The sequence below is a fragment of the Cryptococcus neoformans genome, assembly GCF_000091045.1.
Source record: "Cryptococcus neoformans var. neoformans JEC21 chromosome 4 sequence".
Classification (NCBI taxonomy): Eukaryota; Fungi; Basidiomycota; class Tremellomycetes; order Tremellales; family Cryptococcaceae; genus Cryptococcus; species Cryptococcus deneoformans.
Genome location: NC_006686.1, coordinates 1,515,483 through 1,542,500, shown reverse-complemented (window position 1 = coordinate 1,542,500; position 27,018 = coordinate 1,515,483). Strand labels below are relative to the sequence as shown.

At 48.7% G+C, this 27,018-nt stretch overlaps 10 protein-coding genes across 10 annotated transcripts; 5 read left to right on the top strand and 5 right to left on the bottom strand.

The window, feature by feature from the left end:
• Nucleotides 1–876: 876 nt before the first annotated feature.
• Nucleotides 877–2,222, bottom strand: CND05700 (conserved hypothetical protein). Its single transcript, XM_570480.2, has 4 exons — nucleotides 2,089–2,222; nucleotides 1,755–1,848; nucleotides 1,690–1,700; nucleotides 877–1,640 (listed from the first exon to the last, which is right to left on the bottom strand). Exons 1-4 carry the CDS (start codon nucleotides 2,089–2,091, stop codon nucleotides 1,593–1,595), a joined length of 156 nt encoding a protein of 51 aa, XP_570480.1. The 5' UTR covers nucleotides 2,092–2,222; the 3' UTR covers nucleotides 877–1,592.
• Nucleotides 2,223–6,695: 4,473 nt separating this feature from the next.
• On the bottom strand, nucleotides 6,696–7,202 carry CND05690 (MFalpha3). The gene is made up of 2 exons (XM_024657104.1): nucleotides 6,925–7,202; nucleotides 6,696–6,840 (listed from the first exon to the last, which is right to left on the bottom strand). Exon 1 carries the CDS (start codon nucleotides 7,062–7,064, stop codon nucleotides 6,948–6,950), a length of 117 nt encoding a protein of 38 aa, XP_024512626.1. The 5' UTR covers nucleotides 7,065–7,202; the 3' UTR covers nucleotides 6,696–6,840; nucleotides 6,925–6,947.
• Nucleotides 7,203–7,428: 226 nt separating this feature from the next.
• CND05680 (pheromone alpha) lies at nucleotides 7,429–7,994 on the top strand. Its single transcript, XM_570126.2, has 2 exons — nucleotides 7,429–7,820; nucleotides 7,877–7,994. Exon 1 carries the CDS (start codon nucleotides 7,678–7,680, stop codon nucleotides 7,792–7,794), a length of 117 nt encoding a protein of 38 aa, XP_570126.1. The 5' UTR covers nucleotides 7,429–7,677; the 3' UTR covers nucleotides 7,795–7,820; nucleotides 7,877–7,994.
• A 973-nt stretch (nucleotides 7,995–8,967) lies between these two features.
• Nucleotides 8,968–12,939, top strand: CND05670 (expressed protein). The gene is made up of 8 exons (XM_024657103.1): nucleotides 8,968–9,179; nucleotides 9,249–9,897; nucleotides 9,956–9,979; nucleotides 10,044–10,269; nucleotides 10,329–11,418; nucleotides 11,472–11,814; nucleotides 11,877–12,196; nucleotides 12,256–12,939. Exons 2-8 carry the CDS (start codon nucleotides 9,726–9,728, stop codon nucleotides 12,577–12,579), a joined length of 2,499 nt encoding a protein of 832 aa, XP_024512812.1. The 5' UTR covers nucleotides 8,968–9,179; nucleotides 9,249–9,725; the 3' UTR covers nucleotides 12,580–12,939.
• Nucleotides 12,940–13,683: 744 nt separating this feature from the next.
• Nucleotides 13,684–16,811, bottom strand: CND05660 (conserved hypothetical protein). The gene is made up of 11 exons (XM_024657102.1): nucleotides 16,562–16,811; nucleotides 15,962–16,416; nucleotides 15,722–15,869; nucleotides 15,319–15,661; nucleotides 15,188–15,261; nucleotides 15,019–15,105; nucleotides 14,952–14,958; nucleotides 14,820–14,895; nucleotides 14,672–14,765; nucleotides 14,469–14,613; nucleotides 13,684–14,407 (listed from the first exon to the last, which is right to left on the bottom strand). Exons 1-11 carry the CDS (start codon nucleotides 16,633–16,635, stop codon nucleotides 13,946–13,948), a joined length of 1,965 nt encoding a protein of 654 aa, XP_024512737.1. The 5' UTR covers nucleotides 16,636–16,811; the 3' UTR covers nucleotides 13,684–13,945.
• Nucleotides 16,812–16,955: 144 nt separating this feature from the next.
• CND05650 (hypothetical protein) lies at nucleotides 16,956–18,102 on the top strand. The gene is made up of 2 exons (XM_024657101.1): nucleotides 16,956–17,577; nucleotides 17,658–18,102. Exons 1-2 carry the CDS (start codon nucleotides 16,960–16,962, stop codon nucleotides 18,030–18,032), a joined length of 993 nt encoding a protein of 330 aa, XP_024512627.1. The 5' UTR covers nucleotides 16,956–16,959; the 3' UTR covers nucleotides 18,033–18,102.
• A 43-nt stretch (nucleotides 18,103–18,145) lies between these two features.
• CND05645 (hypothetical protein) lies at nucleotides 18,146–18,714 on the bottom strand. The gene is made up of 4 exons (XM_024658503.1): nucleotides 18,677–18,714; nucleotides 18,582–18,639; nucleotides 18,454–18,537; nucleotides 18,146–18,378 (listed from the first exon to the last, which is right to left on the bottom strand). The coding sequence occupies exons 1-4, from the start codon at nucleotides 18,698–18,700 to the stop codon at nucleotides 18,335–18,337; spliced, it is 210 nt and encodes a 69-aa protein (XP_024514355.1). The 5' UTR covers nucleotides 18,701–18,714; the 3' UTR covers nucleotides 18,146–18,334.
• A 136-nt stretch (nucleotides 18,715–18,850) lies between these two features.
• On the top strand, nucleotides 18,851–21,925 carry CND05640 (conserved hypothetical protein). Its single transcript, XM_570500.2, has 8 exons — nucleotides 18,851–18,959; nucleotides 19,007–19,171; nucleotides 19,230–19,375; nucleotides 19,437–19,590; nucleotides 19,643–19,914; nucleotides 20,319–21,432; nucleotides 21,495–21,586; nucleotides 21,658–21,925. Exons 1-8 carry the CDS (start codon nucleotides 18,854–18,856, stop codon nucleotides 21,760–21,762), a joined length of 2,154 nt encoding a protein of 717 aa, XP_570500.1. The 5' UTR covers nucleotides 18,851–18,853; the 3' UTR covers nucleotides 21,763–21,925.
• Nucleotides 21,926–22,041: 116 nt separating this feature from the next.
• CND05630 (pantoate-beta-alanine ligase, putative) lies at nucleotides 22,042–23,842 on the top strand. Its single transcript, XM_570130.2, has 7 exons — nucleotides 22,042–22,340; nucleotides 22,414–22,447; nucleotides 22,536–22,597; nucleotides 22,695–23,043; nucleotides 23,106–23,161; nucleotides 23,216–23,273; nucleotides 23,332–23,842. The coding sequence occupies exons 1-7, from the start codon at nucleotides 22,113–22,115 to the stop codon at nucleotides 23,778–23,780; spliced, it is 1,236 nt and encodes a 411-aa protein (XP_570130.1). The 5' UTR covers nucleotides 22,042–22,112; the 3' UTR covers nucleotides 23,781–23,842.
• Nucleotides 23,837–26,930, bottom strand: CND05620 (hypothetical protein). Its single transcript, XM_570132.2, has 3 exons — nucleotides 26,117–26,930; nucleotides 25,604–26,056; nucleotides 23,837–25,548 (listed from the first exon to the last, which is right to left on the bottom strand). The coding sequence occupies exons 1-3, from the start codon at nucleotides 26,612–26,614 to the stop codon at nucleotides 23,989–23,991; spliced, it is 2,511 nt and encodes an 836-aa protein (XP_570132.1). The 5' UTR covers nucleotides 26,615–26,930; the 3' UTR covers nucleotides 23,837–23,988.
• Between the last annotated feature and the right edge of the window lie 88 nt (nucleotides 26,931–27,018).

Genomic DNA, 27,018 nt, shown 5'->3' with positions numbered 1-27,018 from the left:
CCGAAGCGGTAACAGTATCAATAATAACTCCTTTAGTCGCGCATCCCCCATTTCCTCCACTAACTTCATATTGAGCTTCAAACCCAAGGGCCGCACTGCCGCGCCGCTTTCCAAGGCGAAGGTGACTCCTACACGAGGCCGTCAAGCGTCATTTGCTTCAACTTCCAACTCCGACAAGTCCGGGAAAGTTCCCACGGCCGAAGCTTCTGTCACCCTAATTTCTGCTCAGGACTGCATTGTGAGTGTCTTAGACCCCTATAGAAGAAGTGAACATGGTGCTTTGCAACCAGTCATAAACTTACAGTGGTTATGATGATTGCTGGCGGCATGCGGCAGGCTGTGGATCGCTGGGGAAATGTGAAGTATGTGATCAGAAGAAGCGCATCCAAAGTAAGCTATGAAGTATTAGTAGATGAACAAAAAAAACCGGGTGGCATCATGTACCATGACACTCAATACAAACGTCAAAGCGCAGCAGGGCCAGTGCGACGAGTTAGATGACCAACAGGGAAGTCTTTTATCAAGAATTATGCACAGTCGGTAGCTTTCTAGAGCACGTCTTTAGACATGGCAATGTTGGCCAGAGAGGAAGTCGAGAAGATTACCTTGACAGAAAACCAGAAACAACATACATATGTGGTAAGTTATACTACGGATGGACGACTGACGGAAATGAAGCATGGTGACGAACTTGTAGCGTAAAGCGAGAGAATCGGAGGCCAGTGGAATTGATGTGAGCAAAGAAAAGCGGAGAGGAATTATTGTTGCATTTAACGGGCCCCCATACTACACTTGGGTCAATCACAGCTAAATCGCCGATTTTTCTAAAAATCGATTTAAAAAAAATCGCAGTGAGCTTCCCTAAAGGCACCTTATTTCATCGTCATAACCATCCTATTGCTTCCTAACACTACTGTATTGTTCTTCAGACGACCACAAATTTACCTCGACGAAGATAAAGACCTGCAGGACGATGCGTTCCTTCTTCATACCCTATAGTAGGAAACCAATCGCCCGTGACCACCTCAAATCTGGTTCACAAAAACCAGTTGTGTTGGTACACGCCGAGCACACTTAGATATTAGAGACAGTATCATGGTTACTCACTACACATCAGCCGTTAGCGGGTCTTACATGGCCCTGAAGTAGAACAAGATACACGGCGATCAATGAGTCTTCTGAAAAGCAGTGTCGACGTGTCTGGTAGTCTATCGTCACAATGGCGTGAAGGGACACTTCATATGCTTGGCGGATGACATGCTAAGATAAAATAGCACACCGTGGTTAGCGATACGTTTAAGCTGTGGAAAATCAGTAGAGACTGGAAGTCAGCAATAAATGCACTGGATTACCAGATACATATCGACAAATGACATGCAGCGAACCATGTAAGACATGAGTATCAGAACAGAGAGCATCCCATGTGCGTAATTCCTTTACGAGCTTTCCGAATCAAACCGAAATAAAAAATGCCTGCACGAATCTCCCTTTTTTGTACATCCGATCATCTACACGGATGCATATCGATCTGCCATGCAAGCCAATAATTATCACACATGATAGATTGCTAGGTCGCACAGGGAAACCATCTCTTAAAGGTTGAGCTTGGTTCGACGCCAATGACGGCGTTTGGCGTTGTACTACTAAAGGTCAGCAGAAAATAAAGACGTAATGCAGCGGAAGACGAACTTGGATCTTATCTAGATTTTAATTGTCAGCAAACGTGTTCATGTGAGTTTCCAAAGACAGCTTACTGTCAGTCTTCAGACGGAACCACTGAGGAAGTGGACGGTTTTGCCTGGCCTTCTTGGCAAGCTTTTGCTTGACGATAAAAGTCTTTTGAGAAGGCTGATTGGGGGGAAATGTCAGCATTTACCTTCTTGAAACCGCCTCAAGAGAGTGAAAGATGGGCTGTAAATGCTCTGGCGAGACGACCAAGCGGAATGTTGTAGGGACGCCTTGGTAATCATAAATGTTGGCAAAATTTGCCAGATGTATTCGCGATGCTTTGACAAAATAGATTTGCGAACAAGAGGTTGTGGGAGAATAAGGCGGATGATAGGACAACTAGCCGATAAGCACACTTACCATGGTGAGCTGTGGCGGATTGATGGACGAGAAGAAAGACTGTTCTCTATCAATGATCGACTTTTGACATACGACAAGGGAAACGAAGGCAATTTCGCTTGAAATTCCATAATGCCGACAGGTTGAAGAAGTGGCACCCTGGGTTAAGGGAGAAAATGCGCAAAAATGATATCATCGTTAAATATTAAATACAAGTGATGACCCACGAAGACTTCGCGGTTTTTCGGGTAAATAATTCAATTGCACCAAGTTAATTTTGGGAATTCCATTCAGTTTTTGGGTGGTTTTGTTAATAATGATATTATTAGAATGGACGTGTTTGTTCATCCAAGTGTCACATGGTACGTATTAATATGCATTTTACATATGTACGGTGGCTCATTTGATTAGACCCATGTTCCCTCTTCTGAGGGGTGAGTTAAGTATTGAGCTGTCTGGCGCATTCACAAACTGCACGGCGTCGGCAGGCTTAGTGACATGGAGACCATCGACTTTTCTTAAAACTGGGCCCTACCTACAATTCAACCCATTGGTCATCTTGAAAAGGAGACTTTTTCAGAACGGAGACACGAAGCGGTGTATTGAAAATGTTCAGATCATGATCATGTCGCTGACCCTATCGTTCTACGTATGTAAGCGTGTGATGCGCTGGGTTGGGCCTTAACTCATCACATCATAGATCGTCGTCCCAGTGTTTACTTATTAGGTTGGTGGGCGGTTTGTTGGTACAACATGTGATTCATATGTACGTGCTATGACGACCAATGGGTCAGAATGTCACCTTGTGTAGTTTGAAGGAGTGCGCAATTTAAGAGAGGGGGTTTCGGTAGTTTACCTGTTTAGATAGGTGGCGTAGATGAATAAATGTGTTGTGGCTCGGGCCCGTTGTTTGACATATGCTGCCGATGAAGTCAAGACTTTTGCCAACGACAACGTTCTTATCACCCAAAAGCGCGGTAGGTCTGATTGGTTAGAGAGGAGACGTATCTTCCGAATCAGTGATCAAAAGCTGGTAGAGTTCAGGTTCAGGATCTGTAGGTAGAGGAGGTGGTAGTTGTTGTACGGCTTCATTGGCACAGCATGTATTGTGGGGTTGGCAGCTGAAGAGCGTTCGTCACCTCTAGCCTTGTCATCAGCACGCTCGTCTATCCAAAATCTAGCATGATATTTTGGGCATAACACATCGCAGGCAGCCAATTTATGGCGATTGCCGTTGTTGTTTAGTTCGAGGGGCCGTCTCGGGGAACGTCATCGCGAGGGGACCACTGGAGGAAGCTGGCATTTGTTTGAGTGTGACTGAGGATGGACAATCGGCGAAGGCAGGTCTCCAGGTCGTGGCGGGCGACCACGGGGACGTTTAGGGACAGGGGATGGAAAGAGGAGTCGTCGGGATAGGTGCGTTTTAGCGGAATAAAGGCAGTTAAAGCAGTTTATAGTGCAGTAGAAGGTCCAGGAAGCCGTGGCATGAGAAGATACGTATAACAGAAGAAAAAACATGAGGAAGGTCTGGAAACTGGAAGGTTATTCAATCTCGAAGAATGACGATGACGAGTGAAACGGCGGCGGCGGCGACGTCCGCCATGCATATGGCGGCACGCAATAATGAACGAATAATCCATGTCTTCAGGCACGACTTCATGTCAGGCCGTCCGTCCAAAGAAGATCTTTCGGTTCCAATATTTATTTAACCTACCTAGTATTTGTCTTTGTCACTCACCGTCTGAGTAAACAGTCGTTCATACAACTTCATTCTTTTTTCTCTCTCCATAGCTTGATCGGGAAACCGCCATTCTTCATTTTCGTCCTGTATATCAGCATAGCCGATCTTCAACATCCTTTTCACCATCTTTCTTGTCCCCTCGGCCTCAACATCATGCTTGTCTCCCCATAGTTCGCCATGACGTGATAATAAACATTGTTGTATTGATCGCGGAAAGTGTCGCCTTTGCAGTAGGAGCTACTACTATACATAATCATTCCCGACAGTTGCAAATCCCCCGGCAACCCAGCGTTTCTCCATCTTCAGGTGGCGATGAAGATCTGGATTGAGTAGCCAGAGATTAGAGGCTAGTATGATGTGTGCTTATGGCTCTTATCAGGTAGAACTATGTGAAGTGCTAAAGTCTGCGAATGTCGTTCAGTACGTCAGTCGTTTTTTTAGCTCGCCCTTGTTGGCATGGCTTTTGCGTTTGCACCTGTTCAAACCCATAAAGTTGCAACATCCTTTCCAACCTTTGCCTTTTTTGTTTTCTACTTTTCAATAGCGTCCCGGATCAGGTGGCGAGCGTGGACACAAAGCAGAATCTTCGCCATTTCTTCTAGAAGAAAAGCTAGAGGGTAAAAAAGATAAATCAATGATGGGTAAGCCTGAACTTTGGATATTCTGTCTGGCCGCATTACAGATGGTTGTGTTGAACCTATGAGACTGTAAGCCATGATGGAGAATCCAAAGAGAAACCAGGTCATAAACGCTTTCATTGATAAGAAGGTTCATTTCGAACCAACGACTGAAAGTCCCCCTCCTCTGCGTCATGTCAAAAGGAAGAAGACAACAGCAGTGCCCAAGTGCAGGAGTGAAATATCAAGGCATGAGCTGAGAGTCAGTGAGATAAACCTCCCAACAAACAAAAAGCACATGGGGGCCACCTCAGCCAAGGAAGGGCACTGTTCAAACGATGAGAGTTTCAAGTTTGGAAGATGGCACAGAGAACACGGACAACGATCTAATAACTGGACTTCTTACTTCTTCCTTCTATCTGCTGTTAAGACGTTGACTTTGACACTTTCGTATATGACTATGATGAACACATCCAGATGCATGGAAGAGCTAAGAGAGTAGATATTGCTATTAAGCATGGTTTCGGAACTGATTTCATTCACGCTTTTGACACTTGCCGAGCGCACCCTATTCTTTTCTTGTTCCGCTACACAAGATTCAGTTGGCACCTTACTATCGATTACCAAATGGTCTTCTGGACTCGATCGCATGATTTTATCTTGAGATTGTCTGGCATTATTGCTCAAGCACATATAACGGGATATCAGATTAAAATCACCAATTATCGGATCTGAATACCAGGTGATGGTACTGTACTTTCTGCAGGTAGACATTTATGCGAACAGTTGTCGTATCCAGCATTAAGATTGTCCGCAAATAAAGGCTGATCAAGTGGAGTAAAGAACGTTTGAATCAGAGTAGTCCATCCCTTTAATCGTACCCGTCCGAGCTCGAATTACCCCTTGGAGTCCTATAAGATGTAAGATATAAGATATGCCAAGTCTCTCGTCTTACCCTCAAAGGCCGACGACATATTACTACAGTCTGAAGTGTCCGATGTCAACTTCTCCACCGCCTATCCTTGCTGGCGCCTCTGCTCAAGCACTCTGTCACATCCAATGTGGTTGCTAATGCAATTAGCTTTGTGAACAAACAATCGTGCTCAAGTCACACGTTCATGATGGCCAAATGACGACAGAGTCAGAGATGATGATAGTACTTCCTGAACATGATAAGCCAGCCAAAAGAATAGGAGGCGCTTACTATTTACTAATTTACTACTGCCAAGGACATGTCTGTGTAGAAGATTGTCAATGAAGCCATGACAGACGAAGGAAGCAGGATGTAAAATATGCTAAATGTCGGCGCTCGTTCGTTCTCGTCTTCGTTCGTTCCTCTTCTCCGCATATCTCATTCGACGGAATCAAATCTGCCTTCCGGTTTACTATGGAAAGAAGGCCCCTATATATGTGGTAGACATGCACCCTCTGAACAATATTTTTGCAATGAACTATCCGACTCGGACGCCCCGTAGCTATCGATTGATATAAAAATATGCATGCAGTTGGCCAATATGAGTCCTGCAGACGGTGAGAAAGGAGAAAATGCAATCGGTCAGATTGCTATGCAATCTTCCAATGAAAATGGCTAATAGCCTTGCTTATAGGGGCGTTTTTATTAAGGTTTATAAGTACTACTTTGGAGGTGAAAGAGGTGGGACGACTTTGCGGGGTTTCGGGTAAATAATTTCAATTAAACAAAAGCGACGATTTAATCCCTTAAATGAGCACCCTTCTTAGTCATATTTACGCATTTTTACATTTTTTAGTAGCATAACTATACAGGGGTGAGAAAGTGCGAGGTCGGGGGTAATTATATTAGGCTCGACAAAATGTATTATTATTTTATACCCATTTCAAATTACTCGCTCTATTTGTGTGTTTTATCTTTATCTTTTTTCTCGACACTTATTATTAACTAATTGAGTTCCGACAGCTCCTACCGCTTCACTCCGTCCCCCTTGCCGACTTCCATCTTCTGCAGTCCCTTATATACTTTTACAGCATAAGGAACACAACCATTGAGGAATGCGAAGGATCGCCGTAAAAAAGAGGGAACACCACCGCACACATCGTCACGAAGAATTACCAAAGGCAGTGACATCTGTGTTCTGATAGTAATGGAGTCGGTTACAACCATGAACAAGAGTAAGAAGAGGAGAAGAGGAGCAACAGGCCACTATTAAGTATGCAAATTGACAGAGCTCCTGAAGACGTGGTCAAGTTGGGTGGAGGAGCAGAACTAGGAGAATCATTCAATGACATTAATGTATTTCAGACTACAATATATTATGCATGTTGAAGCCGGAACTGCATGGTCATAGGTAGTTCCTAACTAGCATCATCATTTCACTCTCTTATCTTCTTGCCTTTGAACAGTTGCGCAATGACGCGACATAAACAACGCGACTTTGGCTGTAAACCGATTGGGCGAGGAATGCCAAATAAAAGCGCATGTTGTTAGCACAGCATTCGTCACTGACAATATATCCCACTTACAGGCTTGGCCGTTGGGGGGGAACTTAAGCGATGACACAAAGGGTCATGCCGCCAGGGTGGGCCTCCTGGTTGCGAGGAGCTTCAGAAGAGGAAGTGGCGGCAGAAGTGAAGGTGGCGAAGATGGCAGTGAAGGCGTCCATTATTGTAACTGGTTGTGGAGTAGCGATGGTTGGTTGCTGGTCGGTAGTGAGGATTGAGTTGCTGTCTAATGAGCGAGAAAAAGGGGGAAGCCTCGAGCTTTTTATATGCCATTGCACTGTGGTGAGGGCACCGGGTAATACTTTGATGATAATTTGAGAGCTTGCCGAAGAACAATAAGAACTACATATCCTGCCGGAGAACAATAGAACATTTTGAAAGCCTTTGCCGATTAAACAAAAAGACACATTAAACAAAAAGACACTCGGCGCTGATGCCAAAGAAACAATGAAAGAGGCCTTTTACGCTTTTTGCAGATTCCGCCAAAACCTAAGTTTTCTTTTGTTGTTTCTCCAGCATCAAGCGCCGAGTGTCTTTTTGTTTAATCGGCAAAGGCTTTCAAAATGTTCTATTGTTCTCCGGCAGGATATTAGTTCTTATTGTTCTTCGGCAAGCTCTCAAATTATCATCAAAGTATTACTCGGTGCTCTCACCACAGTGCAATGGCATATAAAAAGCTCGAGGCTTCCCCCTTTTTCTCGCTCATTAGACAGCAACTCAATCCTCACTACCGACCAGCAACCAACCATCGCTACTCCACAACCAGTTACAATAATGGACGCCTTCACTGCCATCTTCACCACCTTCACTTCTGCCGCCACTTCCTCTTCTGAAGCTCCTCGCAACCAGGAGGCCCACCCTGGTGGCATGACCCTTTGTGTCATCGCCTAGACCCAACGTCCCCTCTGCACGCGCGTGTTAGTCGCTATTCTACTTTGCAAAGCATTACGAAGTTGCTCATATTTAATCATAGCTGGTATTCGCATCATATCGCAAGACTAGGTCGAAGCATATCGTCGGACAGATGGTAACGAAGCGTATGGGACTTGTTTAGATGGTATTGACATCATGTATAAATATAAACTAGTCCACATCTGTGATCTCTTTTTCAAATTTCTCTCTTGAGTTTGTTTACACTTTTTTCAACGGTTTTGCAATAGACATCCTCAACTTGTCCACTTACAGGGTTAAGTATTCCGCTCCGAAGATAAAGAAGAGGAAGAAAGGGGCCCGGCCCTGCTTGGCTCCTCAATGTCCATCGTCATTTTGTATCATTTCACATGGCTTTCCTCCTTCCCTTCATTTCCTTGAAAGCTTTACAAATGAGTCATCTTTCATGGTCTGGTGGAATAAGCTCTAGTATCTTAATACTGAACGTTAGTTTGCACATAATAGCAATTATATGTGAGGCAATGTACCTAAAAGTCGCCGGTTTCGTTATTTTTCAATGATAAAAATGATTGAGGATTCAGCATGATGATGCATATGTATCAATATCGCCTCATCGGCTGGCCAGCTGTGCATGTCACGACAAGATGAGCAAAAGGCTCGAAGCTATGCTTGTTCATGAAGGCCGTCATTTTTGTACGATCGTTCAGCAGCTGAACTTCACAAACGAGGATCGATGTTAGCAAACAAGCAAAGCGCGACTCAGCTTGATGCCGCGAAAAAGTGCGGCAGCATAATTTAGTAGAAATGTTGTATTCCATGCCAGTTTTTTTTATATCTTTGGCGGAAAGAACGGGGGGCAGATAATAGAACAGGGAACGAAGTCCGATCCTTAATGTTACCATTATTGCTGCTATATACACTAACGCGTACATCTTTCTGGCTCAAGCGAGTCATGCTCAACTTCCAACGCTTGCTGCTTATTATTACTGCTCGTCGCTTGCAGCGAGTGCACGCAGGTCTCGTTCGCCAGTCATTCTGGGTCTGGAAGCAGTGGAAGTCATTTCTCAATGTATGTTACGTAAGTATATTTTGAGATAAAGCAGGTGCATAAATAAGTCTGGAAATGGGGGAAAACGCACGAGGTTGTCTTCTGTTGTGTCGACGACCACGAACAAAAGTCCATTTGCACTACAGTACAGTACATCGGTCTCAACTCTGGTAGACTAGTCGTCTTTTCCGAAGAAATTACATACAAACGAATATTTCACAGTACATGAGGCACCTCCCTCCGCAGTAATTTTTTTTGCCTTTCGCACCTTCGTCAGACTTGCGACTTGCCGTGCCCGCAAGGCCAGCAGATGCGTTGTATAGTGAATCACTGGCCAGTACGTGCGATACATACTTAACAAATTTTTATGGCTTTGCTCCTGATTGTCGCTAATGCCACACTACAGCTCACGCTCCCGTGGCATTACCAACGTTACACATCAGAGGGGTGACTTTGAAAAGCCATTGAGTCGACTCATTCCACCACAGCCTACTTGCAACCGTGTGTGCGTAGCATATTACCTTGTGGCGGCTCCTGTCAGTCATCAATGCTTGTACAAAGCCACATTTTGCAGTATTCGCGCACGACACTATTCTAAATACGACCTGATACCTCTCTAAACTCAACTCAAACTGCTTACACATACATCACAGCATTCTTGTGATCATTCCCCAGAAGCCCGAAGCCTGGGCAGGCTGATAGACAGGTAGAGGACATCAAGTCTTGAATACAGATCGTGGCTTTTAATTTTATACGTCGACATACCTTCAGCTTTCTTTTTTGCAACCTGGATTTGAACAGAAGCTAGGAACGAATAGCTGTACTCTCTCTGTCGACCAAAAGCTCCGCAGACGATCAATCTTGCTGTACAGAAAAAGAGGCCATGACCGAACGCAGTGAAATCCTATCTGGCAACGCTGTTGAGAAGTCAGCGACCGGATCTACAAAAGCATGGATTCGAGACTTGTTGGAGTTGTATGAGCATGCTGAGGGGCTATATCCAGATATAAGGTGGAGGGTACCAAGAGAACGGTCCGCGGTTTGGGGACATAAAGGTGAGTTGAGAACCGCAAGTCCTTAGAAGCTATGCGGTGCTATGCTGATTATAACAAGCCCTTATTTACGCGCGAGCTTCTAGTTAGTGTTCATTGTTATATTGCTTGTGGTTCCATTTATATCAGTCCGCTGACTTTGGAATTAGAAGCATTCAGAGATGCTTTTTTGCCCCTCCAATCGTCGGGTCCCATAGCTGGTGATCCTTCGCCATTACTTTCTTGTATTCGCCACCCAGCCTTTCCTTTCCACAGACCATTGCAATTGCTGCCAGGGTCTCTCGACAACTCCATTGATTTGCCACTATGCAACGACGACTTCATCTTCGACATGGTAATCCATGAATCTGCGGAACTGTTACGAACCCATCTGAAGTAGGTGTCTTTTTGTAAAATCCTCGACAGATAATGATTCAGCGTCCTTGTTCGGTCAGGATGATGTATACCTCGGAAGGGGCAGAAGGTTTATCAAATTGGGTGAAGGGGCAGGCACAGATTGGCGCGTGGCAATCAGAGCCATGGTTGTATCCAGATGGCTCTGGAACTGTGTCTGAAAGGCGGGCCAAGCTGAGTCAAGATCTAACATATATGTGGAGAAGCAAGCTTTTTGCGGACGTGCGAATACACCTTCCGAGCAATACTACCAGTGGAACTAGCTTGGAAGACCTGAATGCGACTGCGGATCTGTCCAAGCAGACCATGATATTTTCCTCTCACAAATTCATCCTCGCCTGCAGATCAAGGTATTTCTCTTCGTTTTTCAAGCAACATCCACATCCTCAGACGTCTGTCGTCGACATTTTCTTTTCCTCGCCTCCATTCACGCCTGCAGCCTTGCACTTCTGCCTTGGGTATATATATGCCGGCACTCTCTGTTTCTCCAATCGCACATTTGGTCTGTTGACTGCGCTACAGATTCATAGTTGTGCGAGGTATTTGCAACTTGAGGAGCTCGTCATCGAGATTGAATTTCGTATCATCCATGATCTTTGCCATGGTTTAGATTGGGACCATTGCCACTGCAAAAAATGTGTTAACAGGGCTATCAAGCTTTGGTGCTGGCTTGCTGAAGAGCAGAGCCGGCCACAAGTCTTATGGTCGCTGGCGACAAACTTCATTCAACGAGGTTGGACGGGCTGCTGGGGCCGAGATGTAGCGACAAGCAATACTGAAGAGGTCGGAAAATTGACGCACAATGTAATTGAAGGAATCCAACCATCGAATGTGATCTATACCTTCTATTCATTGCACCATATGCGTATGAAACTGGAGACTGAAAAGCGAACAACATCTGAGAAAGCTCAGTCCTCAGGCTGGTTGAATCGTCTGCAGCAAATGGTAGACGCGGTACAAAGACAGGCTTGTGAAATTATTATTTCAAGTCTAGAAGACGTAGCCGCAAGCGACGGAATGAGGACGTTAATGCAGGACCAAGATCCCGTATCGTTGGACATCTTGCGCATCATATTGCAAAAGGCTGCTGAGCGAACGAATTCTGGGAAAACATATATCGAGACAAATCGAGTATGTGCAACCTCCTGGCTTCCTAGCTGTTCATAGCTTACGTCTGATTACAGGCTCTATCACTGATCGCATCCTTTCCAAGCGAAATCGATCCAAGCATGCGAGGCCTCTCTCCTACATCTTACAAACTGTTGGCTATAGCCGAGACCTTAAAAGGAATAACTTTTCAAGGTGCCAATAATTGTGTTAAACCCCCCGGTGGCAGGTTATTGGAAGATAAAATTTCTAGTGCTTCATTGCCACTCGAATCGTTTTTAAACAATTCCTTTTCTGGTCTCAAAGCCGATAACCATCAGGAAGGCATGTCGGATAAAAATCAGCTTTGCAACTCTGGGACATCCGCCTATGCAAGCGCATTATTCGATGCTGAAAAGGAAGTTAAGGAGATCCCTTACGGTATGTATTTGCGGAGAAGCTCAACAACGAAAACTAGTCGCTGATACTTCTTGTCAATAAAGAACTGCCCTCCTCGGCAACACAACTCGATTTTGCGCGCTGCGGAAAAGCGTATGCAAGATCATCAGAACCATCTCGCTCGTCTTGGAGAGCTCATCTGGATCATCAGCCCCTTCTACAGAAAACGATCATTCAGCCTTGCTCTTCACTGAACACTGAGGAAAATCAAACAGACAAGTATCGAAAGACTTCAAACATGACCGAGACGTCATGTTCAAAACTTGGGATCGAGCTTTTCGTGGGTGTTCCCTGTGTTATTTTTTCTCAGGAGAAAAAGGTGAGATTCAGGGCGTCGGTGAGATACATTGGATATATCCAAGGGGTCAGTTGGAGACTTGCTGCTGCAGATGGACAGGGTCGCAGAACTGACTATACCAACAGCTACATGGGACATGGGTTGGAGTCGAAGTAGACAATTTGGACCGCTTTGGGATTGACACTCTTCCCAATGCTGTTGTGAGCGGCGTACAATATTTTATGGCCTCGGCGCCCAGCAACCTAGCACTGAACGGGATGAATAGCGGCGACCATAATAATCCGAAAACTTGCCATCAATGTGGCAAGACAGGAGGAAATCGCTGTAGCGTCTGCAAATATACGGCGCGTAAGAATTCACGAAGTTCCGAGAGGGGTATCCCGGGCTTACGTCGTGCTTTATTTGTGAGGCCAAGTGAGGTTGTGTTGGTGTTGGGAACAGACACCTAATAGCGCTGCCCTCAACTTCTGACGTAAAACATACGGAGGTTTGGTTAACAACGTTCCAGTTTCTGATTGTTAGCGCTCTAGTCATCGATAGCGGGGCACTGCGCCTCGCAAGCTGGCTCCTGGATCTTTGCTGTATGTACGGTCTGGTCCACGCAGACGCGTCATATGTTCGAGCATGTACTTTACAGTGTTTGACGCCCATTTTCCAATAGAAATGGAATTTTTTCTGCAAAAATTCTGAAAATTTGTCCCAGAGACTTGAGAAAACGCCAAAAATGAGGTCTTTGACCCGGACGACACTGTCACAATCATCATGATAATCCGCACTTGCGCTGTCGAAGCTCTTCTTTTGCGAATCACTGGAAGAAGTATATGCAGATAGGCCGTCTTTGGAGACTAATAATGCTCTTGTTATAACTGAATCCGCTTCCGCAATTTCCCAGGATGCTCGAGCAAGCTTCTCCTCATCCGGCCCTCCAGAAACAGATTGTCGTCTATTCTCTGCGGGACGGTGCGGAATGGAAGACAACAAGCAATGGCAGCCCTTGTGCATCTCGGAGGGCCGGGGCTAGGGAGGAAGCTGGATGCGGCAGATGACAGTTTGCGAAGGAAGGACATGTCGAAAGACGACAGGTCGCGATGGCGGTGGTGAATGCTTGTTATAACTGGTTTGTTGCAAGCTACGTATACTCGTTCGCTACTCTGCCTACATTGCCCACCGTTTCAAATTTATGGAAGCTCAGCTCACGGTGCGATTTCAAAATGATACAACAGAATCGGGCCTTTCTTCTGTGAGTTGAGTATCGGGCTTTTAAATAGCCCTATGCATAGGTAAAGCGGACACTGGATTGTTTGCCCTAGTCTGCCTTCATGAAGTCTGCTTGAAGTTGATAAATCTGTATAAATCGGGAGAGCGAGCGGAGCGCTGATGATCTGACAAACCGGAATCGTTTCTCAGAATGCACAATCCTTTTTTGGCTTTGGCGTTTCTAGAGCGGTTGCGCTTATCGTCTTTCAATTTCAACATAATACTCAATTGACTATATGGAGCTTTGTATTTACATCCTGCACCTTTGTTGTTACACGCTACATAATCTCAAAAGGTGGACAAATTTTCACATTCTCCCTTGCAATAAAACGTTGGAAATCATTACATTTACCAGGAGGTACAACAACGGTGTATCAACAAATGCGCTACTTTGATTCAAGTCCCCATCCATATTTATCTATCCTCTGATAAGACTAGCGGCCGAACCTGAATTATTGCACTGCAATCGCTAGCAACTTCCAGGGAGACTGTGTCAACTGATCAAGAGCGTTGTCGCTTTGCAAGACAAATACCCACACCAAAACGTTGGCGGGCTTCTTAGATCTCGTGAGACGAGAAATTGAGGACTGCAGCACAATGAGCTATCAAACAGGTCAACGACCAGAGAAAGGATCCTTGGTGGGCTAAATCAGTTAAGGCTAAGAGAATGAGGATGACTGCAACAACGGGCGGTAATCTGACACCGGAGATACTAGGCTGAATGGAAACAAGTTTGCCGAACAACAACGCTAGGCGCACTGCTGGACCAGCAAGGCAGGTCATTGCCCGCTCAGGAACATCGGTGAGTGATGGTAGTAAATTGTTTTTTGGTAACGGGAAGAAGGGAAGAAGACCGTTGTTTGGCGTGGTCGCGTCAGCATCGAGGTGAACGTCGTTGACGACGACCGAATCCCTTCGACAAATACTTCTGCTGCTGGGGTAAGAGAGATTTTCCAATGACGCAAGCGTTTGTCCAACTATCGCCGAAGAATAATCCTCATTTTGATTTGAGTGATGTTTCTACGAGATGAAAAAAAGTGGTCAAAGTTGATTCTACATAACACGTTATTGAACAGCTCACAATGTCCGCTAAAACACTTCTCGTCTTCTCGGCAGAAGGACGCTTTTCCGGATGGATATCCAATAATTCCTTGAGAAGGAAGGCAAAGCGTTTTGGAATATGTCGGCGCTGTAAATTCTGCAGTAGAGACCCATCCGGTAGGAAGCTACAGTTGGGTGTTTTTAGGGACAAAAACTGAAAGGGTACCATTTGATGATACTCACCCCATATAGGATAGAATTTGGGCACGAAGAACATCATAGCTGTCGCATTCTTCATATGGCAGTTTCAAAAACATCATCTTGTACAAAATCATCCCTGGAAGAAACTCTGTTAGTAACGAAAACATGACTGAAAAGTTCAGATAGTTACCAAGAGACCACATGTCTGCATGTGAATCAGAGGGTCGAAAACGCCCTTTGGCGTCTTGGACTAGTGTCTCAGGTGCCTAAAACATCGCCATGAGCGTTGTCCGAGATTGCACTGGCGTGTCCTTTGATTTACCATGTACCTGTATCATTGTTATACCAATTTAGCAAATCCCACATAGTTCAGTAGGGTATCCACGTACTCCATGGTACCCGTATGACCTGTCCTTTCTCTCTGTCCTCTGAGCATCTCTTCTGAAGTGCCAAAGTCGGACAACATCGCCTTTGGTCTGAGAAAAAAAAAAACATTTAGCCCTGATAGCCTTCACTGCAGATCCGCTTTGAGATTATCCAAATAAGAGTCATACTCACACCAGCTTTCCTTCCTCCCAGTGCAGAAGAACGTTGGAGCATTTTAGATCCAGATGCAAAATGGAATTTGAATGCTATGTCATTAGTGGTCATCTGTTTCAACGCCGTTATCTGTCTAGAGGATCACTTACAAGAAACGCCAGTCCATCAATGATATCCCCGAAAAGCTGAGCGATTTCCTCAAAACTGAGTAGCAGTACACCTCTATTTTCTGCTCTGGAGGCCCGCCTACCACCTGTAAACGGTCGCTGATTGTTTGCCCACTCGGTTTTGGCACTCTGTCTTCTGCGTTTGAATGCCTTGATGCGTTCTTCTTTGGGCAGCTGGTCGATTGGTTCGGCGTCGGCAATGTCGTCTGCAGAGAGGCCGGCCGCGAATCCTGTGGAATGAGATCGTGAAAGAAGCAGTGAATCAAGATTTCCGCCAGAAGCGTACATCATGAGAACATGGAGAGCAAGCACCGGGGGTGCGAGGCTGGAATGGGAAAAGGTGAGGCTGTGTTATCTCAAACTGTATCGGCTGGGAGAAACTTACTCTGAGAATCGAGTCGTGTCAATCCACGCATGGTAGTAAGGTATAATGTTGGTATGCCTCAAAACTTCCAACAGCTTCACTTCACGTAGGATTTTATGAAGATATTCCTTGGATTCGCCGACGGCTATTTTCTTTACCGCATACGTTCCTGTCCAAGGGGAAGACAGGCCGCTTAGTCAGTCCTCTAGCGCCCATAAAGTGGGAGATGTAGGCAAGCGTTCATCACACATAGTGACTCACCCAAGGTATCGCCTTCAATGTGATGTACAGCCAGATATACACTTCCCTCAGCGCCCATTCCTAGTTTCCGTACTTCTTTGAAAAACCGAGCATAATACCCTGCTGCTGAAGAATTCTCTTCATTCGACGTACGCGGTTGCGGGGCGTCCAACAGATCGTCGATTCCCACACCTTGCGAGAAACTTTCGGATTCCGAATGGACATGTTCTAGTGTCTGGAAATAACTCTCCATACCTGATATTGCAGCGACCTCACCAAGGCCGTTTCTGGGAACAGGTTGTCGGCAGAGCAAGCACAGGGACCTAGTGGCCGAATCGGGAGATCGTCTTCTAAGCGCATCGTTCGCACGCACGATATCGCTAGGAAAAGCGGAACGTGGTGGCGAGGGCGGTTGGATGCGGACTCGCAGAGCATGTGAAGCGGGATGATATAAGACAAGCTGATTTGGAGTATGGCTGTGATAGTGTTGATCGCCGGTCAGCCGCATTACTGTCAACCTCGACTGCTCGACTGCAAGTTGGCCCACAAGATGCAGTAAAGGCGAGTAGATCGCATTGCAGAACGAATCATACCCAAAAGGCACGAGGAATGCTGACTTACCCAATGGGCCTCCAATCCTGTCCCAATTCGCCCGCACCTGCCACGTCCCTGCTGGGGTCCTCGTTATCTATCATTAGAGTGATAGTGCTATGGGATTAGATCCAGTGGCGAAAGCGTGGCGTGAAACGCCCAAGAATCTTAGGTTTGCAGCTAACCCTACCACTATTGCTGCAGTAATAGTAAATGCGTGCGATACTGTCAGTCGGTGCGCTATATAGACTACACTGTTGTTGTTATTTCACAGGGGCTTATAAACTGGTGACAAGTAATAAAGATGTGTTGTTCTCGTGATCGAATCTTGGTTGCGCACACCGGCTACGCGCCTATTTTGATATCTACTTTACATTACTGTATCCAAAAACATATTGATCATACACTGTTTCTCTCTGCACGACAGGATGTGGGCGCTGTCCATGCTGTACCGGTATGAAATCCCTCTTGCTGTGGCGGGGCTGGTGCTCGTCCGCTGGCTGCCTGCGCTGCTCTCTCCCCGCTCCTGCCCGACACCTCCTGCGCCCGCTCCGCTGCCCCGCCCCGCCAAGCTGCTGCTCCTCCTCTCCTCCCTCCACCGGCTCCATCTCCTCCTCTTCCCCCCGTTCCATCTCTTCACGCACCACAATATCCCCATTCTCGCACACAACACGCTCCTTCGCGACGCCCTAGAGACGGACAACGGCCCGTCCCCGCTGGCCGACCTCTTGCTCGCCCGCCTCAAGGTGCTCGACAACCGGTACCTCTACGCCCGGCTGGGCCACCGCCCCCTGTTGGAGTGTCTGTGGTGCACCCGTCCGGCCGACTACTTTCTGTTCGCGCTCCCGTCCGTCCTCTGGCCGTACCTCTGTGATGCGGTGGTGCTCGGCATGTTGAGCTGGAGGGCTGTAGGGGGCGCATGGGCGGGGCGACGCGCGGAGAGGTGGAGGGGTGTCATGGCGTGGGTTCTGCTGGGCGCGGCTGTGGGAGAGATTGGCGTCAAGTGGGGGTGGGACGTCGTCGCGGTGGAAGGGGATTGTGTCCATGTGCGTCCCATATACGGATGGCAGAGCTCTGACAAGCGGCCGTTCTTATATCGTCTATATACTGACATGTTTTCGCATAGGTTGCGCCGGCGATACATACCGTCCGCTCTTTATTCCTCCTCCTGCTTCCCATCGTATACGTCCTCCTTCCCCTCCCTGCCCCGCCGGCTCACAGACCGTCGCCATCGACTATCATGCCGTACCTCGCGTCTCTCCAGTCTACGCTTCATTACACGTCTGTCACGCGTACAGCCATATCGCACTCTTCACAACTACGTACAGCCGCACAGGCAGTCAGCAAGAGGGATAGTGAGTACGCAGACAAGGTGAGGAAAGACGACGCGGTATGGGCAAGCGCGAGAGAGGCGGGGGTGGATGAGGATGGGATAAGGAGGCAGGTGCGGGTGATGCTGAAGAATGGGTGGGAGCGGTTGATGCGGTTAGCAGAGTTGTGAATGACGAGGACGGCAGGTAGAGGAGTTTTGGGAGTGAAGAGTTGTATCGTTTTATCATCATGTACATTATCATTCATTTGCAAAAGCCGACGGTCCTTGGTTGCATCTCGAAACTCATAGACGGTGGTTAGGACGGCCGCAGTATGATTACGGGGGAAGATTAGCAATTGCCCAGTCAACCTTGACAGTTTATCCGTTTCGACTTGTAGTCATTCGTCGTCTCTGATGGCTCTGATTGGCGCTGGACGTGGCTCATCGGTGTCAGCGTGCAGATAACCATGCATGTTCTCCAAGTCTTCTTATTAATCCTCATATCCCTCGACTGGTCGTCGCGGTCGGTCGGGCACTGCATGCGACGGACTGTCAGCAGGCGGGCTACGGGCTCTTGCACGAAAAGGCGCGCGGAAAGGGGGGCACTCACCGGGAAACGTGGTGGGGATGGGCTCTGGAGACGTGTAGCCGAAGGAGCGGCGGAGCGGGGGCACGGTGAAGACCATGGCGGGGCCTGTGTACGGTGAGCGGGGGGGGAGGGGGGAGGGGGAGACGTACCTGAGAGGCCGAGCAGGAGGGACCAGAATATGACCGGTTTCTCGTGGGCGAGGCGTTGCTGCTGGGTGAGCGGGGGCGGGCCGCGGGGGACTTACGGTGTAGCGGAAGACGGAAGCCATGGCGGGAGTTGCTGTGAGAGTGCGCAGAGAAAGCGAGAAGCCAACCCCAGCTATAATATAACATCCCACACGCCATTACGTAACACAAAATCTGGAGACACCCAGCAATTTTTCGCGGCATCTTCTTTTTCCGTTTCCATCTCCCACGATACAATGGGCAAGGGAAAAAACCATGACCGCAAGGCGAACCCTGGCTTCGGCAAGGTCAAGTCCAAGTCCGGCACGTCCACCGGCGAGTTTACGCTCAAGCGTGTAAAAGGTCAGTCGCACAGCCCCTCCTCCCGCTTCCACGCTTACCTTGCGCAGGCGAGAACTTTTACCGCGATGCAAAGTCTGCTGCCCGTGTCAAGATGCTCAACGGCGGCAAGGCCGTGAGGGACCGCGACGGTAAGATCGTCGAGGCCGCCGCCTTCCAAAAGGGCGAGAAGGACGCAGAGCCTGGGCGAGTCAAGCCCGACAGGCGATGGTTCGGTAAGCAGCGACCCGTTCATGTGCTCGACAGCGAGATCGCTGACCACGAGCAACGCAGGCAACACGCGAGTCATCTCGCAGTCTGCGCTCGATCACTTTAGGACGGCGTTGAAGGAGCAGAAAACGGACCCTTACTCTGTCTTGCTCAAGAGAAACAAGCTGCCGATGGGTTTGCTGCAAGACGATACCAAGGACGGTGGCAGGGTATGTTCTTGATGATGATTTTTTCCACTACATTAGAGCTCATGGTAGTAAACCGAAACAGCGGCCTCACATTGTCGAAACCGAGCCGTTCGGCAATACGTTTGGTCCCAAAGCTCAGCGAAAACGACCCAAGCTTGATATCGGTAGCATTGAAGAACTCGGCGAGTCTTCTGCTGCTGCCGCTGCCGAGACCGCCGCCGCCACTGCCGAATCCCGTACGTATCGATTCTCGTGTCGTATACTTATTTTGCTGACCTTCTACTCAAGAGGGGAGCGGTACCGCCGATTTGGCAGACATCTATCACCCCACCACTTCTACCGCCCGTGAGCCCATCTACGCCAAGGGTACATCCCGGCGTATTTGGGGTGAGCTCTACAAAGTTCTCGATTCATCCGATGTCGTCATCCACGTTTTGGATGCAAGAGATCCATTGGGTACGAGGTGTAAGCCCGTCGTCGAGTACTTGCGAAAGGAAAAGGCACACAAACATCTTGTGTATGTGCTCAACAAGGTTGATCTCGTTCCCACCTGGGTTACCGTAAGTCTCATCTACCTCATCTACCTATATACATCATCTTCCCCCCATTCCCGACCCACACTCCAGTCAGGGCCATACGCTTAATTCCTACGCGAATGGACCGTTACGAGAGTGGAAGACCGAGGCGTTTCTCCCGCCTTATACCCCGCCTCTTTGCCCTCGTTCTGAGTGGTTTCTTAGAGAGGATTCAAGCCATGCCCGTTTTGGGCATGGTGAGGGGTCAGGGAGTTATGGTGGTTGACCTGATTGAGTTGGGGCTTGGATGATTGTCATCTTTGGATCGCAAATGTTCAATCCGGGTCCCTTAGTTCGGTGTCACACATTTCATCGTTCAAGTTTTTAGCTTTTTTTTGCATGATCTAGCGCTGTGTTTTATGGAGCTGGCTGACACTGCAAAAAAACAGGCTCGATGGGTGAAACACCTTTCGCTTTCCGCACCCACTATCGCCTTCCATGCCTCTATCAACAATTCATTTGGTAAAGGATCCCTCATCCAGCTCCTCCGTCAGTTCTCTGTCCTCCACTCTGACAAGAAACAAATCTCTGTCGGCTTTATCGGCTACCCCAACACTGGTAAATCCAGTATAATCAACACGCTCAAAAAGAAGAAAGTCTGCACTGTCGCTCCCATCCCTGGAGAAACCAAGATCTGGCAGTATATCACCCTCATGCGCCGTATCTACCTCATTGACTGTCCCGGTATCGTGCCCGTCTCCGCCAAGGACTCGGACACGGACACGGTTCTCAAGGGTGTCGTCCGTGTGGAAAACCTGGCCACCCCGGCGGAACACATCCCCGCGCTCCTCGAGCGCGTCAGGCCCGAGTACCTCGAGCGGACGTACGGTCTCGAGCGCGTCGAGGGCGGATGGCACGGCGAAGAGGGCGCGACCGTCATCCTTACCGCCATTGCGAAGAAGAGCGGTAAACTTCTCAAGGGGGGTGAGCCTGATCAGGAAGCGGCTGCCAAGATGGTGTTGAATGATTGGATAAGGGGCAAGATTCCATTCTTTGTCGCTCCTCCTTCCAAGCCTGAGCCCGGTGCGGCATCTGCACATGCTTCTTCGGCGACAGCGACGGCGACGACCGAGGCTGATAAAAAGGCCGAGGAGGCACAAGAGCAAAAGGAATTGGCAGAGGAAAAGGAAACGAAAGAGATGCTTGAAGAGCAGGAACGATCGTTGGGCAAGGTGTTGGGGATCAAGCGCGTGAAGGGCGTAGAGCAGCCGATTAGTAAGATTGTCACCATGGCCAAGTTCCTTGGCGATGATGCGAGGAGGTATGTAGAGGAGGAGGAAGAGGCAAGTGTCGATGATGAGGACAGGGAGATGGCCGAGGAGGAGGAGGAGGAGAGTGGTGAAGACCAGGAAGAGGAGGAGTTGGCCTGGGATGATGTCTTCCCTGAAGAGGCTGCTGGAGGGGATGCGGCCGATGGTGAAGAGGTAGTAGAGGAGGAGGAGGAGGAGGATGATGAAGAGGACGAAGATGTACCCTCAGCCAAGCAACTTGGCAAGAGAAAAGGTAAATTGTTTTCTTACCATATCTTTTTTTTTTTTTCAACAACTTGCTGATGCCCACCCAAGCTATCGATTCTGACGAAGAAGAGCAAACAGCGACCAAGGCGAAGCGTATGACCACCAGCAAACAAAAAGCCAGTAATTTCTATACCCACGCTGTAAGTCCAGCTTTTTATCATCCCATTACCCTTTTGGTCTTGTACTCAAACTTTTGTCTCGCTCTTTTTAGAATGTCAAGAACAGAAATAGGGATAGAAAGGTGCCCAAAAACCCTGGAAAGCGATCAAGAGGCGATGACGAACCGACAGGGAAAAAGGCGAAGAAGAGACGATAGATAGACGGTTTCTAGATAATTATTCTTTTTTCTTTTCCCCCGCTTTATTCCTCCCTCGTTGTGTCATTCATTGGGATCTCATTAGTTGGAGCGCTGTATCATTATGCATCATGCAGACTGTACACTATCGCGTTCATTTTTTTACTTGTTTCGTTGCACGGGAATATGAATGTTTTTCCTTCGTTTGTACGAGTTGCGGTGGACCGTCGGCCGTCTCCGTCGTTGGGAGATTAGAAGAATGATGATGGCGGGGATCCACCCACTTCCCACTCCCCCGACCACATTCCTGCATTCCATCGCCACGAATCCAGCTTTTTCCCTCCCATTCCCCTCTTACCAAGACTTTCCAGATGCTTACCACCCGCACCAAACTCCGTACGCTGACCCCCGCCCGCTGCTATGGCCAATTATCCCCGTCAACAATCACAAGAGTGTCTGCGCCAATCCGCGCAAGGGGCCTCTCCACTTCTCACCACCACCCGCCGCAACATATCCCTGTCATTCGCACATTGGCACAGTTGAGGCGATGGAGGCGCGCAGCTAGAGAAAGGGGTTTGGAAGTCGGGGTAGTCCCTACAGTAAGTTTATCATCAACTTTTGTGATTTTGGCGAAGCGCTCAGCTTTTTGACTATCTTTTTGATTGATTATAGATGGGTGCGTTGCACGAAGGGCATCTCAATCTAGGTAGGTTTGGATGGGCACCGATGATGCTATTATCCCCCCCAGAGGGACGAATAGAGTCTTAACGTCTGATTTCATCTATTGCATACAGTACGGACTTCGTTGAATCGCCATCCTTTGACGGTCATGACTGTCTTTGTGAACCCTATGCAGGTACGCTCCCCCCGTTCTCAGCAGCCAGATCACGAAGGATACTATAACCAAGAATGAACTGTTGGGCTGAAACTCGTTCTGTGACTTTTTGAAACAGTTTGCGCCTCACGAGGATTTCGGCGCGTACCCTCGTCAGCTAGAACGTGATCTCTCCGCTCTCAACACCCTCTTCCCTTCGTCCAACTCTTTACCATCCGCGCTTCGCGGGCTGGGCATATCTGAGAACGACGCTTACCGACCCACCTCTGCCTCTCCGTCTACTTCATCTTCTGGAGGAGGCGAAGATGGGAAACTGAGAGAAGCTCCCGAAAGCCCACTGGTAGTGTTTGCCCCTACCGCAGATGTGATTTACCCGCTAAAGGGAGAATTGCAAGATCTCAGTGCGCATAGGGGAGTGGAGGTGGATGTCAAGGGGTGGGGGGATTTGATGGAGGGAGCCTCAAGGCGTGAGTTCTTTGCCATGGCCCGATAGAGCGCGGGGCTCGGGATTGACTTTTTGCATGGACAGCCCAGTTTTTCAAAGGTGTGGCAACGGTTTGTACAAAACTGTTTAACGCTGTTGAAGTAGGTCATATATACATCGCACCGGCTTGTCAGACATCTTACCCGTTTTTGCAGCCCGACCACGCGTACTTTGGCCAGAAAGATATACAACAAGCTCTTTTATTAAAGATTCGTACGTTTTGATAAAATCACTCTTACGCGGAATGGATCTCATTAAAAATAACAAACAGTCGTCCAAGACCTACTTTTATCGCACCCCACCCCTTCCAACCTCCACATCGTACCCACCACACGATCTCCCTCTGGCCTCGCGCTCTCTTCCCGCAACGCCTATCTCTCCCAGCCTGAACTCGTTGTCGCTCCCATCCTTTACCAGGCTTTACAAATGGGTGTTGAAGCCTTTGAAAGCCATGATCCGTCCTCCGCAACCCTGACAGCGGAAGATATCATCGCGCAAGCTACTTCTGTCATTCTCAACGAACAAATAAGAATAGCAAAGGCCGCTCCCGAAGAAGGTGGCGGTGTAGATCTGGAACTGGATTATATTGAGCTGTTTGATAGGACTACATTCAATCCTGTCCGTGGGGATGTTACAGGCAGAGACATGGTGCTCGCCGGTGCTGTATGGGTGGGGAGGACCAGATTAATTGATAATTTGCTGTTAGGCTGGAAGCTCTAGTTCATTCTGTTAAATCGCAAAATCAAGTCTGTTTAACTAGTAGTTGATGCATGTGTGTATAATTGTCGTAATATACAGTAGTAATAATACTTTGAATAATACTTTGGTCAATGTGGGAATGTCGATAAATATACAGAAATTACTGAGAAGAGCTAATGCCGGGACCTTGAATTATTATTATAAAAGAACGCTTTAGTTTTACACTTGTTTATGCGAGTCTCCTTCCCCTTCTTCTCCTTCCACCACCAACTCTTCCCAGACCTCCATACTCTTCCCTGGCTACCAACCACAGCGCGGTGACGCAGATCATGTCTTTTAAATTTTCCTCTGTGAGAGCCACATTTTCCTTGATCTTTTTCATCGCCATCGCCGTCTGGTGCCCCTGCTCGCCATTCGCGTCCACGACGGGCCCCTTGATATCTGTGAGCGAAACGGGATCAAGACTCATGGGGATCTTGAGCACGGCAACGACTTTGGGGTGGTGTGGCGCTGGTGTAAGCGTGCCGAGCAACTGCCTCTGACCAGTGTTTTTCACCCAGACCCAACACGACCAAGGGGTCTCACTGTCCTCCGTTTCAGAACTATCGCCTTCCTCTGCAGTTGTGTCACCGCCGGCCACTGCACTGTCAACAGCGACGCTTGGGACTCCCTTTGATGAAGCTGCCGAAGACGATGTAGATGCGGCTGCTGACACTCGCCGGACGGGCTCGGGTCGGCTATCGAGTGATGGAGAAGGGGGTCTTGAAGGAGCAGGAGAGGAGGGAGTTGAAGGCATCGGAGATGCTATCCTCCTTGACGATTTAGGACCTGTTTCACTCGATATACTACGTCCAGGAGCGGAGACGGCCCGTCCCTTTGGCGGTCCCGGACTAATCCCTGGCTTTCCAACGCCCAACGTCCTCTGTCTCGGTTTCTCATCAGGCTCAGAGACGCCTTTCACCCACTCAAACTGGACTTCATTCTCGCCAGCCATCTCTGCAGCGCCAACCAATTCGAGCCCCGCAGCAGCGGCCGCCACAAGGTGGGCCGCCCACCCTTCCGAATTGCGTCGCGCCCAACGGCGGACTGTCCAATTGTAACCGATGGGTCGAGAACGCGAAGATACTGCTGAAGATGAATTGGTATGGTGTTTTTCAGTAGGAGAATAAAGTTCGGGCTTCAAACGAGATTCTTGCGCGACGGAAGGAGGCTGACGAACGACAATGGTTGGCGACGTCCCAAAAGTTGGGTAGCCAATAGCGGACGGCGTGGGGTGGTGAAAGTCAGAGGCTGTACTGATACTTGCCCTGCCCGCCGCAGTTGACCCGTTGGTGGACGCTGCGTCCTGGGGTATACTTGAAGTACTCTTTGGATCGATGGACGAGGTCGATCCAGACCGACTCATGTTGATGGCCACGTCTTCGGCTCTTTCTCCATTCTTCTTCTTTTTGAAAATTTTGCCAAACAACTTTTTCGCATTGCTGTCACCCGAGTCGGGCTTTTGATGCCGAAGACTATCCAGTCGGAAACCTTTTAATTCAAGACTCGATCGAATACCTCGACCTTCTTCTTGGTGAGCAGTGTTCACAGGCGAAAGGGAAGGGCTAAAGGATGCAGTAGATAGAGGGCGGGCTTTCGTAGAAGGCGTTTGCAGTGATTCGCCGTCGGATGTAACATGTGATGTTACCCGTGAAATGGTCGGGTACAGATGATTGGAGGCGGAAGGGAGGTGGATTTCAGAGGGCTCGACAATGCCGACACCGGAAACGTCCACGACGCGCTTGTGAAACTGTGGAAATGTGTGTCAACATGAATCCATTTCACGATAAAACGTCATAGCTCACCTTGGCGACCTTTACGTCTGTCGCAGCATCCGTAACAACTGTTGGATGAACCACATTGTGCACAGCCAGATTAAACATTGGTTCGATACGCTTGCCAGACATACCACTGCCGGTACTACTTGTGGCGTTCGACATGCCTGACCTAATGGATGATGATCGTTTGACGGAGACATCCTCGTCGGAAACATCTGAAGTAGCTGCAGACGCTGGTAACGAGGACGATCTACCTGTCATGGACGCGGAGGGTAACATGGGAACAGACGTCGGAAGGTTCGGTGTGGCCGGAGGTTGTGATTTCACATCACGGTCGTCGGCAGGAGAACTTCCCAAGGATGAGTAGTTGGACGATGTCGATATTCCTCGTTCTCGGCGATTGCGCTTCACAACTAGCTGTATTTGTAGATTTAATGGGTTCTTTGCTGTTGCGGGGGGAGGCTTGACAATGATATATGTCTGAGAGTTGTCAACAGAGAAATTCTGGACGAAAAAAAAATTTAAAATTCAACGACTCACATCCGGCGGGTTCTTCTTCCCTCGACGATCGCTGAGACCATCGTCACCGAGTCCACTGGTGCCGCTGGCCACACTGGGCGTCCTTTTCTGTCTGCCTCTTGCCATGTTGGTCACTTCTGGCTCTGCTATCATGACGCTGGTGCCCGAACTTTTCCTTCGGCCAGTGGCATTGGCTGCGCCGGCACCCCTGGTTATCGGGACACTCTCTGCAGAATCTGAAGAGGGAGGCAAGGAGGAAGAACTGGAGTGCTTGGGAGAGGGGCGGGGAGACTCTGCGGGAGAAGAATATATGGAACGTTGATTGACTGCGGCTGAGTTGCGCGACGCGAGGGATGAGGGGCCGGGACCTGCTTCGGATTGGTCGGGTGGAGCAGCGGGTCGGGCGGGAGAGGCTGGAGGAGGTGTGGGAGACGGCTGGTGGTCTGGACTGAGGAAGTTGAGAGGATTGATGCTGTTTGTGAAGTCCTTGAGGTCGTTGAGGGTCTGTAGGAAAGGCATGGTGGAGCGTGGTGGATGTTGGCGCGTCTGAAGGACAAGGGAGTGGGCACACGGTGGGGAGGGGAGGGGCGCAGGAGTGAAAGCAAGGGCGGCGATATATAATCAGGACAGGAAATACAGTCCGGAGGCCGAGAACAAACGGTGCAGTGGCCGTGGGGGGGAGACACAGCTGCTGGCGCCGGCGGCCGAGGTGTGCAGTGGTGGGAAGCGCAAGTAGGGCGACAGAGGGCGGCAGAGTGAGGCGCGCCAGGCTTGGGGCATGGGATAACGGGGTGGGTATGTAATATATGCTCTGCCCTATCGGTTCATGCTCGACAGGCGCTTGGCAAAAAAAATAAAACGGACGATTCGTTTAAATGGTGGTAAACAAAAATGCCTCGCCGACGGACGCTGGGCCGACGTCG